Raw genomic sequence first — 18,988 nt, forward strand, 5'->3', positions numbered from 1 at the left:
GTGTTACGAATTTGCAAAAAGTACAATATGTTACGATTTTTACAGAACATATGATATGTAATGAATTTTTACTAGGTGGCTAACGTTAGCTAGCTCGCTAGCGTTAGCTAGGCTAAGGGTTAAGGGATAGGGTTAAATTTAGGAGTTGGGTTAAAGGGTTAAGTTTAGGATTAGGTGAAGGGTTAGCAAAAAGGGTTAAGGTTAGGGTGAGGGGAATGGTTAGCTAACATGCTAAGTAGTTGCAAAGTATACTGAACAAAAATATAAACTCAACATGTAAAGTGTTGGCCCCAGTTTTCATAAGATGAAATACTAGAGCCCAGAAATGTTCCATATGCACCAAAATATTATTTACCTGAAATTGTGTGCACAAATTTGTTTAAATCCCTGTTAGTGAGCATTTATCCTTTTCCAAAATAATCCACCTGACAGGTGTGGCATATCAAGAAGCTGATTAAACATTATGATCATTACACCTTGTGCTGGAGACAATAAAAGGAAACTCTAAAATGTGCAGTTTTGTCATACAACACAATGACACAGATGTTTCAAGTTTTGAGGGAGTGTGCAATTGGCATGCTGACTGCAGGAATGTCCACCAGAGCTGCTGCCAGAGAATCCAATGTTAATTTCTCTATCCCAAGCGTCCTCCAACGTCGTTTTAGAGAATTTGGCAGTACGTCCAACCGGCCTCACAACCGCACACCACATGTAACCACGGCAACCCAGGACCTCCGCATCCGGCTTCTTCACATGCAGGATTGTCTGAGACCAGCCACCCGAACAACTGATGAAACTGTGTGTTTGCACTACTGCACAAACTGTCAGAAACTGTCTCAGGACAGATCATCTGCGTAGTTGTACTCGTTGTCCTCACCAGGGTCTTGACCTGACAGCAGTTTGGCGTCGTAACCAACGTCAGTGGACAAATGCTCACCTTCGATGGCCACTGGCACGCTGGAGAAGTGTGAACTGTAACTCAGTAAAATCTTTGAAATAGTTGCCTTTTGTTTTATATTTATTTAGCTAAAAAATTGCAAGTAGTTGAAAACTTGCTAATTATATAAAATGGTAAAGTTGTCTGTGATGAGATTCAAACTAGCAACCTTTGGGCTGCTAGACGACGTTCGCGTTCTACGGCCACCCACGTTATACGTCCACCCATCCACCCCGATCGGTCTTATGTAACCATACCAAAGTAATATCGTGTCCTAAATGGATTTACGTATAGAATAATACTAAACGCTCTGAGACCAGGTTGCGCATTTTCCATTAGGGAACGCCTACTCTTCGATGTTTGCTTGTGCAATAACTCAATTCGCCATTGCACTCCTTCTAAACAACGCAATTTTTGGAACCTTTGGCAAAGGGTAAAGCCTAAAAAACGTTGTCCATTCTGTTCGTAACAGATTCTAGTTTTGGAAACAGAAAACTGTATTGAGATCAAATGTGTCATCGATGAGAACATTTGCAGAAAGTCGGCCAAAACCCATCTCATTCCATCTTCTGCCACTGGGCTTCCTCTCACCATCATATTTGGTAGTAAGTGGAACCGTCAACCAGATACTTCACAGTTACACATCTGGTGAAATATGTCTCATTAAAATACATTTTAATATAAAGTTAGCAAAAATAGATATGATCATGGAAAGGAAAATACCTGTATATTTGTGGAAAAATCACCACGATTAACTCTTTAGTCATATCCCAGTTTACCTATTTGCTTATGGTCTTGCCGACACTTAGCGAACAGTTAAAATTATATTTGGAGCGGCAAGTTAGACAAAATTCAACGGGCCTATTTATGTAATGAATGTGTTCACGGAAAGTGGTACCGCAGCGCCAAGTCTAGGTCCAAAAGGCTTCTTAACTATGCAAGTCAGTTAAGAACAAATTCTTATTTACAATGACGCCTAACCCGGACGACGCTGTCCAATTGTGCGCCAAGGCTGGTTGTGATACAGCCTGGAATCGAACCAGGGTCTGTACTGACGCCTCTAGCACAGCAGTGCCTTAGACTGCTGTGCCACTCGGGAGCCATATTACTTCAACAGTATTTAACATGAGATCCTCTATAATCTTTACAGGAATGTGGTTCTGAATATAAACAGCAACACCTCCACCCCTGGCATTTCTGTATTTTCTGTAAATGTTTTAACCTTGTATTGCTACCGCTGTATCATCAAAGGTATTGTCTATTGTCTAAGTGAGTTTCAGAGATAGTCAGAATATGAATGTCATCTGTTACTAGCAAGTTATTCATTTCATTAACCTTGTTTCCTAAGCTACATATTTTGAGCACTTTTATGAGATGCTTGCTTGTTTTCATTGCTTTACTGGGAAGCTTAGCAGAAGTAGATATTCTCATGTTATTTATGTTAGTGCAGGGTGAGCTGCACACAGTGGACTTCCTACTAGGGCACACCGCCTTAGTGCTAACAGCATACATCTGGTTCATAGGCACATGATTACTGCATACAATAGCTGTAGGATCAGCTGAGGCATTCAGGGCAGTTTGAGGGACATAAATTAGGTTACTTACATTGTGTCTACCAATGCCCCTGGTGTAATGTACATTTGCTAAAGCCTTGTGATGACTCAGCGACACAATGGTGGGGATTAGCTGAGTTGGGCTTGGGTCATTGATAAGTCATTGTCTCAACGCAGCCTTATAATGCTGTGAAAGGATCCAGGAACCCAAATGATTTGGGAGGATCCCATCCTCCTTATAAAACATGTTTTGTTTCCTAAAGGTATCGAAATTGTCAAAACAAGTTACACCCATTGAGCTGCAATAATCACGTAGCCAGTTGTGAAGAGAAAGAATCTTGCTAAAGCGTTCAATGCCACGATTCAGAGAGGGCACAGGGCCACAATATGGTGGGTCTTTTATTAGTGTGTAGCAGAGAGTCAATCAGCTCTTTGAAATTCAGTTTCAACTGTTCAGCGCTGCCCTTCATAATGTCATTAAAACCCACATGGACTGCGATAGAATCAATGTCCATGTCCTGGCGTAGTACATTCGGGAGCAGCTTGGTAATGTTATTTAATCGAGCTCCGAGATAGGACATTGTTTTTGCACCAGGAACAGTCGCATTTCTTACCATGGAGATGCCCAAAATCACGGCTGGCGAGAAGGACAAGGACATCCGCCCACTCCCATGCTTTACAGGATTCTGAGAACCCTTTAAGGATGGACGAGATGCAGGATAACTTGAGCCCGTAGCTCCCAGCGCCTGGTGCAGGCCTCCGACAGATGGAGAAGCCCTGCTCGATCCAGAGCAGGGACGGAAGGTTGCCTACGTCGACTTCTAAATCGTAGGGGAAGGATTAGGAGTAGGCACAGCAGCCGCAGACACTGGTACCCTCAGCGACAAAGGTGCAGGAAGATCAGGCTCCAGGGCAGCGAAACTATTCGTTGTTTGCATCCGCTCCAGGCCTCTCGTTGGGAGTGTAGACTGCTTTGCGGGAGGCCACTGTCTTCGGCTTCCACGGCTCGTGATATGCGACCATCGTCGATTGCCATGCTCTTCTTGCTGTGCTCCTTCGACTCCGCTATCAGATGGGGGAGGAGAGGCAGGAGATGGCTCCCCTGGCGAAAGAACTGTGGGCAACACCGGCCAGTCAGATAACAACAAACGACAAGACGGAGATGAATCCAAAATGCGCAAATGCCTTCCAGCCACCGGCGTAGAAAAGGTAAACATTCCACTCTGCGTTTTCCCCAGTTTCTTACGTAGGCTGGCGACCTGCATGATCAAGGAAGCCACCTCAAGCCTATAATCCCTCAGACAAGCAATCAATTGCCGCATTGGAACTCTGAGTGATCCAGTTTGTCCTGAAACAAAGCGTAGTAGATACAGCTCCTACAGCGCTGGAACCGTTCATTTATTCCCCAGACAAAGAAGGCTCCGTTGGAAAACTCATCTGGGACTAACGCCATTAGCTTGATGGCTAACGTTAGCCGCTTAGCTAGGTTAGCGGCTATTTCAAGCAGACTTTAACCTGTTAGTTAAGCGGGAATCCGGGACAAGAAATTGCGGTCCTAGCTGTTAAAAGCTAACCGCCTCACAGAATCCATGCAAAAACAAGTTAAATTCAAAACAAGTTTGAATCATGGTAATATATGGTCCCATGTCGCAAGGAACTGTACACAATTCTCTGATGGTGAAAATTTCCCAGTTCTTTCATGGCCTGCATACTCACCAGACATGTCACCCATTGAGCATGTTTGGGATGCTCTGGATCAACGTTTACGACAGCGTGTTTCAGTTTTCGCCAATATCCAGCAACTTTGCACAGCCATTGAAGAGGAGTAGGACAACATTCCACAGGCCACAATCAACAGCCTGATGAACTCTATGCGAAGGAGATGTGTCACGCTGCATGAGGCAAATGGTGGTCACACCAGATACTGACTGGTCTTCTGATCCAAGCCCCTACTTTTATTTTAAGGTATCTGTGACCAACAGATGCATATCTGTATTCCCAGTCATGTGAAATCCTTAGATTAGGGCCTAATTTATTAATTTAAATTGACTGATTTCCTTATATGAACTGTAACTCAGTAAAATTGTTGCATGTTGCGTTTATATTTTTGTTCAGTATATATATTCAATTCAAGGGGCTTTATTGGCATGGGAAACATATGTTAACATTGCCAAAGTGAGATATATATATATATATATATAATAACTTTTTGCTCAATCTGATTGGATGTGTCTGGTTCTCCAGTGTGTGCACCCAGGTCCACCCATGCCTATGGCCCTGGTTTTAATGCACCTCACTGCTGGAACAATTTACAAAACTCATTACAATTGGGTGTTCTGGTGCTGCTTTTCCCTGATTAAATAAATAATAAATACAAATACATTACTGGAACAAATTGTCACGACCTTGATTACTGTTGTGATTAATTTACTAATGAATGTATTGTATTTACCAAATTGTTCACAAAAAAAGACAGTGACAGTAAACTACAGACAGGGAATTGATGTTACTTGACATTGTGTTACTTGCTGTCTGTAAGCCAAGACCTTGGGTCCGCGTCCTTATGACAAGAACTCCAGTTGGTCAGTTTGCCTGTTATTTATTATAATCAACCAATAATAGTATCATAAAGTTATAGTACCAGCCCAGTCTAAACAATGTCTCAATGCCCATTGGTTCATAAAAATTATCCACCAACCCATACGTCAAGGAAGAAATATTTTTTTCCCGCCCACTCACTCCGCCAGGAACGCGGTTACTCAAGACTAGAGCGGAGATTTGGGAAACACACATTTTCCCTGGACGTCGACAAAGTTAGTCTCGTAAGTATTTTTTATTAATCAAATTCGACCCACAAACTTTGCTATGACTTACCTTTCGCTAGACTCGTTATTAACTGTCTACGTTCAAAACGCCTTGGTTAACAAGAAGTTTCGATAGGTATCTACACTAACTTGTTAGTTTAGTTAACGTTAGCCAACCAACTAGCATAACTATGCTTGCTTAGTTACAGAAGACTAATGGAGGGATATGTCAGGAGAGTGAATGGTTCAAAACCCAGTTAAGTTGTTCGTCACGCAGTGGATATTTCCAGAAATGTATGGCTTTCGTCCCAAACTTAAGCCAGGCCAGGCTTAGTTACACACAGCAACTTGCTAGCAGTAGTTTGCAAGTCCGAGAGGCCGGTGAGTTGTCTAACGTAACACTAGCCCGATCACGACTCTGTTCCATTACATTACACATGTCATTGGATGAAGTCTTCTGTAAGGGAGAGTTTTGGTACGAGTCCGACGCTCAATCTGAACCTCATTTACAGGCGTCGCTTTATGGTTTTGGAATCATAAGGACCTTTGTGTCCAGTAGCGGTGCCTGGGTAAAATCACTGGGCAAGCCTATTAAAAAGCCACATTACAACCTATTTTGTGATATTTGCCCTATAACCTATTCATTCATACGCCACCATGATATAATACAATAAGGCCGTGACGACAACAAGACAAGCCACACACTGGCCGAATAAATTCAGCTACACATACTTTTGTTTCGTCACAAAACCGGAGAGCAACATCTGTCCAGTGACATCCACAAAGCAAACATTGCATGTAACAAACCTGCAGCATGGTCAAGTAAGTTAATGTTTCAGACAGTTTACTAAACAACTACTGATTTAGAACCATGGAGTTACTGCAAGTCAGCACAAAGACAACAGGAGCACTGTCTCCACTATTCCAGCACCATTTACACTTAAACATCAACAAGGCTATATGCTTAGTTTAATACAATGAAAACAAACTTAAAGATTTTTTAAAAACAATTTAGTCCAATCAGTTTCTAAATATCATGTGTGTGTGTGTGTGTGTGTTGCATGCGCAATTAAACACTTCTTTTTTTTTTACCTGACCCGTCTTGTAGACTAGTTGAACGCCAATGCCAACCTCATCTTTTTCATGTTGGCAAAACGGTCTATGGCTCTGTCATACAGTATGCTTTTAGTTTTGTTTTCATAGGCTACCTAGGCTAGCAAGCATTTTAGCTAACTTCCTCTCATGTAAATGGGAGCCTACTAGGCTACATCTAGGCACAATATGTGGTACGATATATGCATGTATGGTTAGATCAGAATCATTGGCCTGTACAGAGAATTAAGTCAAAACCACAATCCAAATCCACATCTCCATCCATGGTTTAGGAAAGTGCAGTTTTAGCATGCTAGCTACTGCAGGACATCAACAGAAGCAGACCAGAAACAGACACGTTTGTCTGACAATGATGACGTTTTGCGAAAGCCGGGGGTACACTACACAATTTTGGCCATGATTTAGCTGTCTCAGACAAGTTTTTGAGATTGGAGACAAAATCCCCATGTCGTTGCCTACTCAGGGCGTGTGGCCATCACCGATGCTCTTTTAATGTGAGCAGATCAAAGACGCAGTCTGAGGGCTACCGATCTCGTCTTTGAGCAGTCCCGATATTTTCAAACAGGTTTGATTTTATCGGCATAAAATTTGCACTGCTCTTCTTGTAGTGAGATGTGCAACGCCAAATTGAGAACGGTGATCAGCAATAGCCAGTGAGATGACGTTGTTTTGTATCACCCAGAATGTGTAGACCCTCAAGCAGGAGCAACAACTACTAGTATGCGTTTGTACTTCCCTTCAACAAAAGCCAGTGTCAAATCGTTACAGCTCTGAAGTTCACAAGCAGTGTTAATTTTTTCAAGATGTTGGCTAGATATTTCAACTCTGTATGGCAAGCGTGAATGTCTGACTGAATGTTTGAGGCTGCTTTGAGCCACAGCTCGTAGCTACGTTAAATTGAATCCCATGATAGTTTTTGTGAGACGACATGGTATCGAGAATCATCACGACCAAGTGAAGAATCTTGTAGTATGTGACCACCGTCTGTCACATCATTTAATGTGCACACCACTATGTTGGCAACACACTAAAGGAAAGACGGCCGTTTAATGGGAGACGCTCGGTGATGATAGGGTTTTGAAAGTCATGCAGTGTCCACCCGGCTTTAGAATGTGATTTGATTGGTGTGAAGCCAAATCCAAACTGGCATCCCTTGTGGGGTGTTTTGCTGCGCCAGGACAAACCACAGTTGAGCTCAGCTCAATGCTGTTTGGCTAATATTTGGAAGTAGGGAGAACGTGCATTTAATGGCTTAGACAACTGCTGAAGAAAGTATTTACAGTGCTGAATAACAACTTAAACATGTACTTACTCATAGAAACAGCAGCTCTTTGCTGTATTCATTTAATCTCTCTCTAGTCATGGTTTTGAAATCTCACATCAACACCCTATGTGCTTTAATAAAATCAACTATACTGCCGCACCGGCAGTCATGCGTCGTGACCACAGTAAAATTCTATGTGACTGTTGACTCACGGTAATCTCCTCATGCACTCTGGACATGTTAGTAGTACCCAACTCATTAACTATCATCAGGTCACTAATGACCTGGTACTCAGGGCTCTATTGTCCCTCTAACCACTCTGGATTCAATGCAAATGCAATGGAAAATCACATCAAACACTTATTGTCAAAACAGTATGTTCTTTTAAAACTCACATCACTGTGATGGATTAGTTTGAAAAAAGAAGTTAAGCAGTGGGTTGAAACTGAGTGGAAACATGGCCATTGTGGATGTTGTTTCAAAGCCTAACACGACGAAATGGACAGCGCTTTCAAAGGTGATGATTCATTCAAAACTCCCATATGCATATTAGGGATAATGCATATGCATAGTCCTATATGTGAGCCCAAGCCCAAAAATATGTATTTATTTCTTTGCTACTGCTCAACACAAAAAAATCTCGGTTGACCAACAATCGAACAGTCAACTAATTGGGGTCAGTCCTAAAATCATTTCAATTGGCCTATATTAAGGACATTATGTATTTAGTTGTATTTAAGGATAGTCAGGGGCACACTCCAACACTCAAGACATAATTTACAAACGAAGCATTTGTGTTTAAGTCTGCCAGATCAGTGGCAGTACACAGCAAATTGGTGTTGATTTTTCAGTGTAACATTTCTAGTGTTAATTCAGGATTCAATTCACTCTAAGAGTGAAATTTACACTCAATGGTGTATTAGAACCCTCAGTGTTGGTGTTAATAACCAGAGTTATAAAATATTATTTGTCACATGCGCTGAATACAACAGGTAAGGCTTACAATACCGTGTAAAAGTAGCACAATAAAATAACAATGAGGCTATTTACAGGGTGTACCGGTACCGAGTCGTTGTGCGGGGGTAAAGGTTAGTCGAGGTAATTTGTACATGTAGGTGGAGGTGAAGTGACTATGCATAGATAATAAACAGTGAGTAGCAGCAATGTAAAAACAAAGGGGGGGTGGGGGTGTCAATGCAAATAGTTTGAGTGGCCATTTGATTAATTGTCCAGCAGTCTTATGGCTTGGGGGTAGAAGCGGTTTTACACATTGGATAGTAAAACAGTCCCATCAATCACGCCCATCTTTATCATATTTCCCAGCTGCAAGTAGGTTTATTTTTTAAAAGATTGTTTTAATGCTTTTGCATGTACATTGATTAATTTATTAAACTTATGCTACACACACATACATTTTTTTAAACTAATCCAATCAGTTACATTTATTGCACCCCTTACTGAAATGGTGGTTCCAGTTTAAATGGTTTAGGTAGTCTTCTTATCAACTTTCCTAACCTTGACCATCATTCTGAATGTACGTTATGGGTGAATAAAAATTCCAACTGTTGGATATCCTAACGCTGGCTTGATTCCAAAAGGAAATGCATACAACTTTGCAAGCCAGGATATTGTTACTTGTTTGCGTGATGCGGTCTGTAAACCAGGAGTTTCCTAACACCACTGTGTTAGGGTGAAACTAGGCCATCAAATGAAGGCCTTGTGATGTGTGTATTGTCAAAGAGTTTAATTTTAATGATAGCATTCACCTAGGTACTCACTTGGTGAAAGCCACAGGCCTTTTTAAAAGGAAAGAATTCAATAACCATGTCTCTGTCACTAACAAATATAGTCATGGGTGGTAATAAAAATGTACTCAAAGAAAAGGCACCCTGGGAAATCTGCAAATGATGCTTTGCACCATACAGTCAACATCCAAAAAGTATTTACTGTAACCCCTTAGGCGTTCATTTCTTACACCGAGAATGTGTATCAGCGTCAGCACTAAGGAAAGTGAGTCGAGTTGACTCTAAATTAAGTGTTATGTTTTACACTGTAGGGGTTGCGCATTACTCTACAATAGAGTTCATTTGAACACTAAGAGTTGAATGGGCAACACTGCAACAGAGTTAAATCTTTAACACTTTAAAAAGTGTCATTTTAACACCAGTTCAGTGGGATTCATATGTTCACTGAAAATAGTGTACTTTTAAAAGTGTCAGAGTTTAAATGTACACCATTGATTTCACTGTGTAGGGATGACCAGGAATGCTCTCTTGATGAGTGTGAATTTGTCATTTTTCCTGTCCTGCTAATCATTAAAAATTTACGTTTGGGTGTCCGGTGAAATGTATGGAGTAAAACATTATTTTCTATAGGAAAGTAGTGAAGTAAAATTAAGTTTTCAAATAGCCCAAAAAACAACTTAAGTTGTACTTCAAATGATTTCTATTTAGGTACTTTTCACCACTGCCGTTTCTAAACGTTAAAACACAGCGTCAGGGTTGTAGTTAACATGAGGTAGTCATGGGCGACGCTAATGGCTGAAAACTGTAGGGAGAAGGCAGAATGATGCCGAGAGTTAACATTACACAAGAACCTGAACTTTCAAATCAAATTGCTCATTGATTCTCAACCAGGGGGCTTGGGACCATAGGGGGGCCTTGAGAGCTTTCAGACGGGGTCCCTAAAAAGGCAGGGAATAAAACTAGCTGAGAACTCAACTCCACTATATATATATACTGAACAAAAGTATGTGTATGTATATGTGTATATATATATATATATATATATATATATATATATACTGAACAAAAGTATAAACACAACATGCAACAATTTCAAAGATGTTAGTTCATATGAGGAAATCAGTCAATTGAAATAAATAATCTAGGGATTCTTGGTCCCAGATACCTTTTTATTTTTTTATATTTTTAAGTAGCGGTGTGGCTTAGAAAACCAGTCAGTATCTGGTGTGACCACCATTTGACTCATGCGAGACAAATCTTCTTGGCATAGAGTTGATCAGACTGTTGATTGTGGAATGTTTTCCGACTCCTCTTCCATGGCTGTGTGAAGTTTCTGGACATTGGGGGGAACTGGAACACGCTGTCGTACACATCGATCCAGAGCATCCCAAACATGCTCAATGGGTGACATGTCTGGTGAGTATGCAGGCCATGGAATAACTGGGACATTTTCAGCTTCCAGGAATTGTGTACAGATTCTTGTGGCATGGGCCCGTGCATTATCATGCTGAATGATGACGTGATGGTGGCGGATGAATGTCACGACAATGGGCCTCAGGATCTCATCACGATATCGCTGTACATTGAAATTGCCATCGCTTTAAAATGCAATTGTGTTCGTTGTCTGTAGCTTATGCCTGCCCGTACCTTAACCCCACTACCACCATGGGGCATTTGACATAAGCAAACCGCTCGCCCACTGAAGTCAGTTACGACGCCAAACTGCAGTCAGGTCAAGACCCTGGTGAGGACGACGAGCATGCAGATAAGCTTCCCTGAGACGGTTTCTGACAGTTTGCGCAGAAATTCTTCAGTTGCGCAAACTCACATTTTCATCAGCTGTCTGGTGGCTGGTCTCAGATGATCCCGCAGATGAAGAACCTGGATGTGGAGGTCCTGGGCTAGTATGGTTTGTGTTTCTGAGGCCAGTTGGATGTACTGCCAAATTCTCTACAACAACTGAGGCGGCTTATGGTAGAAATGAACATTTTAATTCTCAGGCAACAGCTCTGGTGGACGTTCCTGCAGTCTGCATGCCAATTGCACGCTCCCTCAATTTGAGACATCTGTGGCATTGTGTTGTGTGAAAATAGCTTTCACATTTTAGTGGCCTTTTCTTGTCCCCAGAACAAGGTGCACCTGTGTAATGATCATGCTGTTTAATCAGCTTCTTGATATGCCACAACTGTCAGGTGGATGGATTATCTTGGCAAAGGAAAAATGCTCACTAACTGCGATGTAAACAAAATTGTGCTCAATTTTAGAGAAATAAGCTTTTTTTGCATATCGAACATTTCTGGGATCTTTTATTTCAGCTCATGAAACATGGGACCAACACTTTACATGCTGAGTTTGTTTTTGTTCCGTATAGTATGAATACAAAGAGAAATCAAATGTGATTGCTAGGATAAAAACTAACACATTTAGAATATCAGGAGCAAGGACAAAATATCACAATGCTAACTACAGGTATTTCCACCCCTGTTTGTCTTCCTGTTGTTTCCCCCAGACTACCTCACAAAGAAGATGCTTTCTTGTGTACAACTGCCTCTGTGAAAACACATCGATAGAATGAGTAAAGAAAGTCCAAGGATAGACATGGACCTGGTGAGTACTTTCATTTTTTTCCCATACCATGGAGTACAGTCATGATCAGACCAGATATTATTTGCCTAAAGGCCGGCAGATGGCGATATTGAGTCGTTTTCATTTTACCATCCAAACGCATTGTATGCACCGGCAATACATTCATATCCCTTGTGAACCGTTTCGTACTTAGATCATTCTCCATTCAGGCTGCATAGGCTTCGATTTCCTCCTGAACTTTATTTAATGGTGAAAGCGGAGAAAAACAGGACAAATATGTGTACCACCAGCATGGTAGAGTGGCTAAATGCTAATCCTGGATGTTGTGTATCACGTTCAGCCAATCAGGTTGCCGCAGTCTGTTTTTTCACCCCTAACCTAAGGGAGTGCTGTATCGCATTAGTGAAAACCTAGATTTCTCAGGGTGGGTCTGCCGGTTTTGACTAGCAGAAGTGACTTTTCTTAGCAGGTTAGAAGAAATTATGCAGCAGGTTAGGAGAATTATGTTAAGATTAGGAAAAGGCTTAGTTTGCTAAAATTGTTCCCGAAGCGACTCAAACGTATTTAGCTTCAACCAGGTCTGCCCTGAGTACAGTCTTGGTTTTCGCTAATGTGATGCCGCTAATAGTTTCAACCTGATTGGCTGAACGTGATACACAACATCCGAGATTAGCGTTTAGCCAATTTAGCATGGTGGTGGGAAATGGTGTTTTCATAAAGGTATGCGTATTTTTCTATTTATAAAAAAAAAAATTACAAAAAAAATTACGGCTTCTCGCCATTAAATAAAGTTAAGGAGGAAATCGAAGCCAATGCAGCCTGAATGGAGAATGCTTTAGGTTACCTCACCGGTCCAAATGTATTGCCAGCTGCATGCAATGCATTTAGACGGTAAGATGAAACCACTCCATATCACAATGTGCCGGCCTTTATGGTAACCAGATATCTGTCATCTCAACTGTCACTCATCAGACGGTGTAACAACTACAGTATACCCAGAAGTAGAGGAGGACTGGAGACATTGTTGAAGCATCTTGAGATCACAATAGTATCCAATTCATGTCCTCATTGCATTTCCACTATACTGCACTTCTACTCTACTGTCTTATAAGGAATGCTTTAATTGTGATGTACCGATTATCTTGATTCTAGTACTTAACCATAGATCTGTGTGTTTATTTTGACAGGCCTTTGGCTTTTCAGGCAAGGCGTATGGCTCCTCAAGGAGTATTGTGAGAAGAATAGCCACCAATCTTCCCCTTAAACCATGCCCCAGGGTCCATTTTCAGGTAAAACTGTTTCTGCGACAGAGGCTGGCATATAACATGTCTGCCGCCATACTTTGACAGAGTATGATCTGTGTGGGACGTTGTTTCCATGTGACTTTGTTTCCGTGTCTGTCACTGTTTCTGTGTCACTGCTCTTTACCTTGTGCTCAAGTGTCACGTTGTCTTGGCGTTCTCTGGCCTGATGTATTCTGATCTAATGGTCAAGTCACCCTCATCAAGAGTGTTTGCCAGCTTGTTCATTTGTTTTGATGCTTCAACACTAAACAGAAAGGAAACGTCATGAGACCCATAACATGGACCTAGGTGCTGATTTAATGTTTAGGGAAGTTGGGCCATGTTGCTCCCCCCCATTTGCTGCTATAACAGCCTCCACTATTCTGGGAAGGCTTTCCACTAGATTTTGCAGAGACTTGTTTCCATTCAGCCACGAGCATTAATGAGGTTGGGCCTGGCTCGCAGTCAGTGTTCCAATTCATCCAAAAGTTGTTTGATGGGCTTGAGGTCAGGGCTCTGTGCAGGCCAGTCAAGTTCTTCCACACCGATCTCGACAAACCATTTCTGTATGGACCTCGCTTTGTGCACAGGGGCATTGTCATGCTGAAACTGGAAAGGGCCTTCCCCAAACTGTTGCCACAAAGTTGGAAGCACAGAATTGTCTAGAATCTCATTGTATGCTGTAGTGTTAAGATTTCCCTTCACTGGAACTAAGGGGCCTAGCCCGAACTGTGAAAAACAGCCCCAGACCATTATTCCTCCTCCACCAAACTTTACAGTTGACACTATGTATTGCCGCAGGTAGCGTTCTCCTGGCATCCGCCAAACCCAGATTAGCCTGTCGGACTTCCAGATTATGAAGCAAGATTCATCATTCCAGAGAATGTGTTTCCACTGCTTCAGAGTCCAATGGCAGCACTTGGCATTGCACATGGTGATCTTAGGCTGGTGTGTGGCTGCTCAACCATGCACGCCCATTTCATGAAGCTCCCTATGAACTGTTCTTGTGTTGACGTTGCTTCCTGGGGCGAGTTTGGAACTCGGTAGTGAGTTTTACAACAGAGGACAGGTGATTTTTCCATGCTTCAGCACTTGGTGGTCCCGTTCTGTGAGCTTGTGTGGCCTACCACTTTGTGGCTAAGCTGTTGCTTATCCTAGATGTTTGCACTTCACATTGACAGCACTTGACCAGGGCAGAAATAGAATGAACTGACTTGTTGGAAAGGTGGCACCCTATGAGGTGCCCTGTTGAAAGTCCCTGAGCTCTTCAGTAAGTCCATTCTACTACCAATGTTTGTCTATGGGGATTGCATGGCTGTGTGCTTTATTTTATACACCTGTCAGCAATGGTTGTGGCTGAAATAACTTTAGATGTAGATGGATTACTGTACAAAACATTTTGCCTCAATTCCCAGCAGCGTTGCAGTTCTTGACACACTCAAACCAGTGCACCTGACACCTACCATACCCCATTCAAAGTCACTTCAATCTTTTGTCTTCCACATTCACCCTCTGAATGGCACACAAACACAATCCATGTCTCAATTGTGTTCAAAATTGGTAGGTAAAAGAATGATTTTTAGGCCAGTCTCCTCCCCTTCATCTACGCTGAATGAAGTGGGTTTAACAGGTGATGTCAGTAAGGGGTCAGACTGACCAGGTGAAAGCTGTCGTGGAAAAAGCAGGTGTTCTTAATGTTTTGTATACTCAGTCTGTAGGTATAGTTAGATCAACGCTGCTAAATAAATCTAGGTGAAACACTGGTCCTCTTGGACTGTCCCCTGAAAGGTATCTGTCTTCTTTCTTACCTTTTCTATGACTTTATCTCATGTTGACAGACGGTATACAACTAGACCTCGACGGGTTGTTGACAGACTGCATAATTAAGAATAGCCCTCGACAGGCTGACAGACCTCATCAGAATGGCTATCTTCAGTTGCTGTCATGTGCTCTATTTCTAAAAGTCAGCCGTAGCCAATCAAATGTCTGTCAGGTTTCCAAGTAGTGTGAATGATGTTTGAGTCATGAAAAGAGAATATGTGTTTAAATGGGCCAGAATGTTTTAATGTATTAATTAACATGGCTGCCCTGTGTCTCAGCTCGATCCTTACACTGAGGACAGTAGTGACCTGAATAGCACCGGGAGTCAGAATGGACTGCTGGCCTCTCTGGCTGATGTCTTCTGGATCGACGAGGAGGAGAAAAATGACTGGTTTGGATTTGGGAGACTGAGGTAAGAAAAGAGAGGGCGTTTGCACAGGCACCCTTTCTCAAGCCGTGACGCTGCTCTTAAATGCCGTGACGCTGCTCTTAAATGCCGTGACGCTGCTCTTAAATGCCGTGACGCTGCTCTTAAATGCCGTGATGCTGCCCCTGTTTATTGACCCACACTGTGCTTATTAGGGAGATCCTTTGGGCTTGTTAACTTTCCATGTGTGTATTACTCCATGAATCTCTTTCCTGCTTTCTAATATGGCGCTTGTATACCATCGGTCCCGTTCAGGTCAGAGGCATCGTCAGGGCTCATGTTCCGTTCTCACCCGCCTCAGCCCAAACAACAACCTTTGCCCAGACGGAGGTCATTACCCAGGCTGGCCGAGCCGGAGGCCCAGGGTCAGACCCGCAGCAACGATGAGGCCATCCAGAAGATCAGTGCTCTAGAGACAGAGCTGGCCAAACTCAGAGCCCAGATCGCACAGATAGTACTGACCCAGGAGCAGAACACACTGACACCAGGTACGGTGTCAGAACACACACAAAATACACACACACTAAAAGGTAAAGAAGAGTCCTCAAAACAGAAAGCTGTATCTCAGCCCTTTCATTTGTTGGATAAGAGTTGTATTTTTTCCACTGTAATGACCTATATCTTCCTGAAGATGGCAGCTGTTCATGGAATAATTGTCAGACTAATCTGTACATTTCTTATCCCCAGGAGGTCCTCCCGCCCCAGGCGGCCCTCCTCCACCCTGCGTCCCTCCCCCTCCGCCGCCTCCCCCTCCTCCACCCCCACTCATGGGGCTCCAGCAGAGCTTCTCAGTCATTGACCTCATCCAGGAGCGCCGTGGGAAGAAGACTGAGGGCCAGACACTGCTGGACCAGGGGCCCAAGCAGGCAGAGATCCCCAATATGCTGGATGTGCTCAAAGACATCGGCAAAGTCAAGCTGCGCCCCGCCAAGAGGTAGGGACCATGTTATGGTCTGACTTCTACATTACAGAAGATGGACACAACTCTCTTGTTTTACTAACTGAAACCTGTACTGATTTTCCCTTACTCCCTCTGTTCCTGTCCAGCCGGCCAGAGGAGAGGCAAGCCAAACCAAGAGAGCCCACAGACGCTGCGTCTCTCATCGCTAATGCCCTGAAGCGCAAGTTTGCCCATCGCTATCGCCACAACAGCAGTGAGGACAAGGAGTTTGACTTCCCAGCCTCTGAACTGAAACCTTTCTGTTCTGAATTCCCCAAGACCAATAAGAAAGTAGAGATTCCCCTGGTAAGAGCAACACGGATACTACATTACTCTCTGTTAGGAATCCCCATTTTGGGCCTTATCATTTTCCAACTACACTGTATGATAGTGCAACAACAACAACAAAGATGTGTGTCTGGGTTGTCAGTTGCTTACCTTTCTCTGTCCTCTAGGTAAGGCAGCCCCGGTTGAAAACCCCAGCCCCTGTAGTGAAACCACGCCCAGAGACCCCCCTGGTAAGAGAAGTGCAAGCATGACAAACCTTTTTGCTTTATAAAGGTATTTGATATGTTTGGAAACTCATTTGTCTCTTTTCCCATCCTGTAGTTTGGGCAGCACATGTTGAAATCTACTGGCAAGAGAAATCTCCTCTGAGCACCCACAGGGATGGGATGGAATTCTGGACTTGGTCGGAGTTCTGGACCTTCAGACAGTCATGGACACTTTAAGTGCCTTATGAAGCGGTTTGTCAGCTGTCTCTGTGAATGGACACATGGTTTCTGACTAGATATTCAGTTCATCTGCTCTCCATTCCTGCTCACCAACAGTGTTGCATTGCCTCATAGTCTTCAGTTCTTGCACTTTGATAACATACAGGATCCGTTTTTGTGTGTACCACGTAGATTTTAACTTGTTTTAATCAAATGTCTTATTTTTGTTTCTTAATTGATGCCAGTTTCAAAGGTCAAATTTTGCTGTACAGATTTGCTGTAAATGTTAATTTTTTTGTATCATAACTAAATTCCAATATGAGGCACACCAGTGTTTATGTTCTGGATACACACTGTAACACTACAGACGCCTAACATTCCTCTCAGCTGTTAATAACTACATTTATTTATGGGAATGAACCTTCTCTAAATCACAGATGGAAAGACATATCCTTTTTGCATGCCCTTTTCAAGGCAGTTGTATTTCTCTTTGCCTCACTGGGTATTTGCTGTCTACTGCTTGCTGTGGGTAGAGAGAAATGTATGCAGAGAGGGAACACTGTCATTTGGTCCTTCTTGTAGAGTATTGGGCCGTTGACTAGAATGCAATTTACAAAAAGTCTAATTTATGATTTCTAGATCTCTTATTTATGTTTTGGTTTGAACTGAATTTAGTTAATACTTGATACAAAAATGAAGTTGTAGCTGTTATCAAAGCATGTATGGTTGATGTAATTATGTTTAGTTTTAGACTGGCTCTCTTTTAGCTTTATTGAGTTTCCTGAAACACTGTTACCATACAGTACCTCAGTATGAAGACTGGACCAAATGAATCTATGGTGACAGTGTTGTTCTAAAGCTTAATACTGGGGTACTCTACCAGTCATTTTAACTATAACTTAGCAATGCTGGGCAGGATTATTATTTATTTTTATTGTTCCAGATCTGGCATTATCATTCAGTTGTATTTTGTTATATGGTTAGAAGCCAAATGGTATCCCGGGAGGTAGTGCTACTTGATGACAAGCTGAGTATCCCTCTGTTTATATCCAGATGCCTTGATACTAAGACTATTTCATACCATAACCACTGTTCCTCTTGGATATATTCTGTTGATGGTTAAGAATTTCATACTTCATATTTTTTGTGGAATAACAAAGGTGTTCTCTGCACACCTTGACACAGATATGGCTATTTAGGGGGAAACAGTATTTCAGATAAATCTAACACTAAGACAATCAATGACCAGTGTGTTTATTATTGACATACTGTATGTGCTGTACCGATATATTTCCTGCTCAGTGTGTTTAAGCTTTGAACTTGAACTGCATGGTGGGAGAATAAGAGAACATGGACAACTCAACTGTCAGTGATACTTGAGGTAAAACACGAGATCTGTGTTGTGAAATGTCTTCCATACTTGAAAGAAAATAAAAATTCATGAATAAAACCAAACTTGTGTGCATGGAATGTTTGTCCAATCAAGATACGTCTTGGGTGAATAAAGTGGACTGTTTCCACATTGCCTGAGCACAGTGATCCCAACCATCAAGGTTGAACAGTGAACTATAGTCATTCATGTCCCCAGGAGGGTAATATGCCATTTAGCAGATGCTTTTAACCAAAGCGACTTACTCATCTGTGCATACATATTATGTATGGGTGGTCCCGGGAATCGAACCGACTTCCCTGGCGTTACAAGCGACACCAACTGAGCTACAAAAGGACCAAACGGTGTATGATGTTGAACAGGTACTGTCATGTAAGATCTATTCCTTACATTTCACCTCAATACATCCCTG

At 42.3% G+C, this 18,988-nt stretch overlaps 1 protein-coding gene across 2 annotated transcripts; it reads left to right on the forward strand.

Annotated features, from left to right (window-relative positions):
* The first annotated feature begins 5,221 nt into the window (after nt 1-5,221).
* LOC106579534 (mitochondrial fission regulator 1) lies at nt 5,222-18,641 on the forward strand. Of its 2 annotated transcripts, none has more exons than XM_014159532.3 (9): nt 5,222-5,312; nt 11,926-12,023; nt 13,190-13,291; nt 15,385-15,518; nt 15,789-16,021; nt 16,221-16,467; nt 16,581-16,779; nt 16,929-16,991; nt 17,083-18,641. In XM_014159532.3, exons 2-9 carry the CDS (start codon nt 11,988-11,990, stop codon nt 17,128-17,130), a joined length of 1,062 nt encoding a protein of 353 aa, XP_014015007.3. In that variant the 5' UTR covers nt 5,222-5,312; nt 11,926-11,987; the 3' UTR covers nt 17,131-18,641. The 2 variants fall into 2 exon arrangements, with proteins under 2 accessions (XP_014015007.3, XP_045558642.2); XM_045702686.2 differs by lacking the exon at nt 5,222-5,312 and adding an exon at nt 10,756-10,832.
* Nucleotides 18,642-18,988: the final 347 nt, after the last annotated feature.

The sequence above is a fragment of the Salmo salar genome, chromosome 19, assembly GCF_965601325.2.
Source record: "Salmo salar chromosome 19, fSalSal1, whole genome shotgun sequence".
Taxonomy (NCBI): Eukaryota; Metazoa; Chordata; class Actinopteri; order Salmoniformes; family Salmonidae; genus Salmo; species Salmo salar.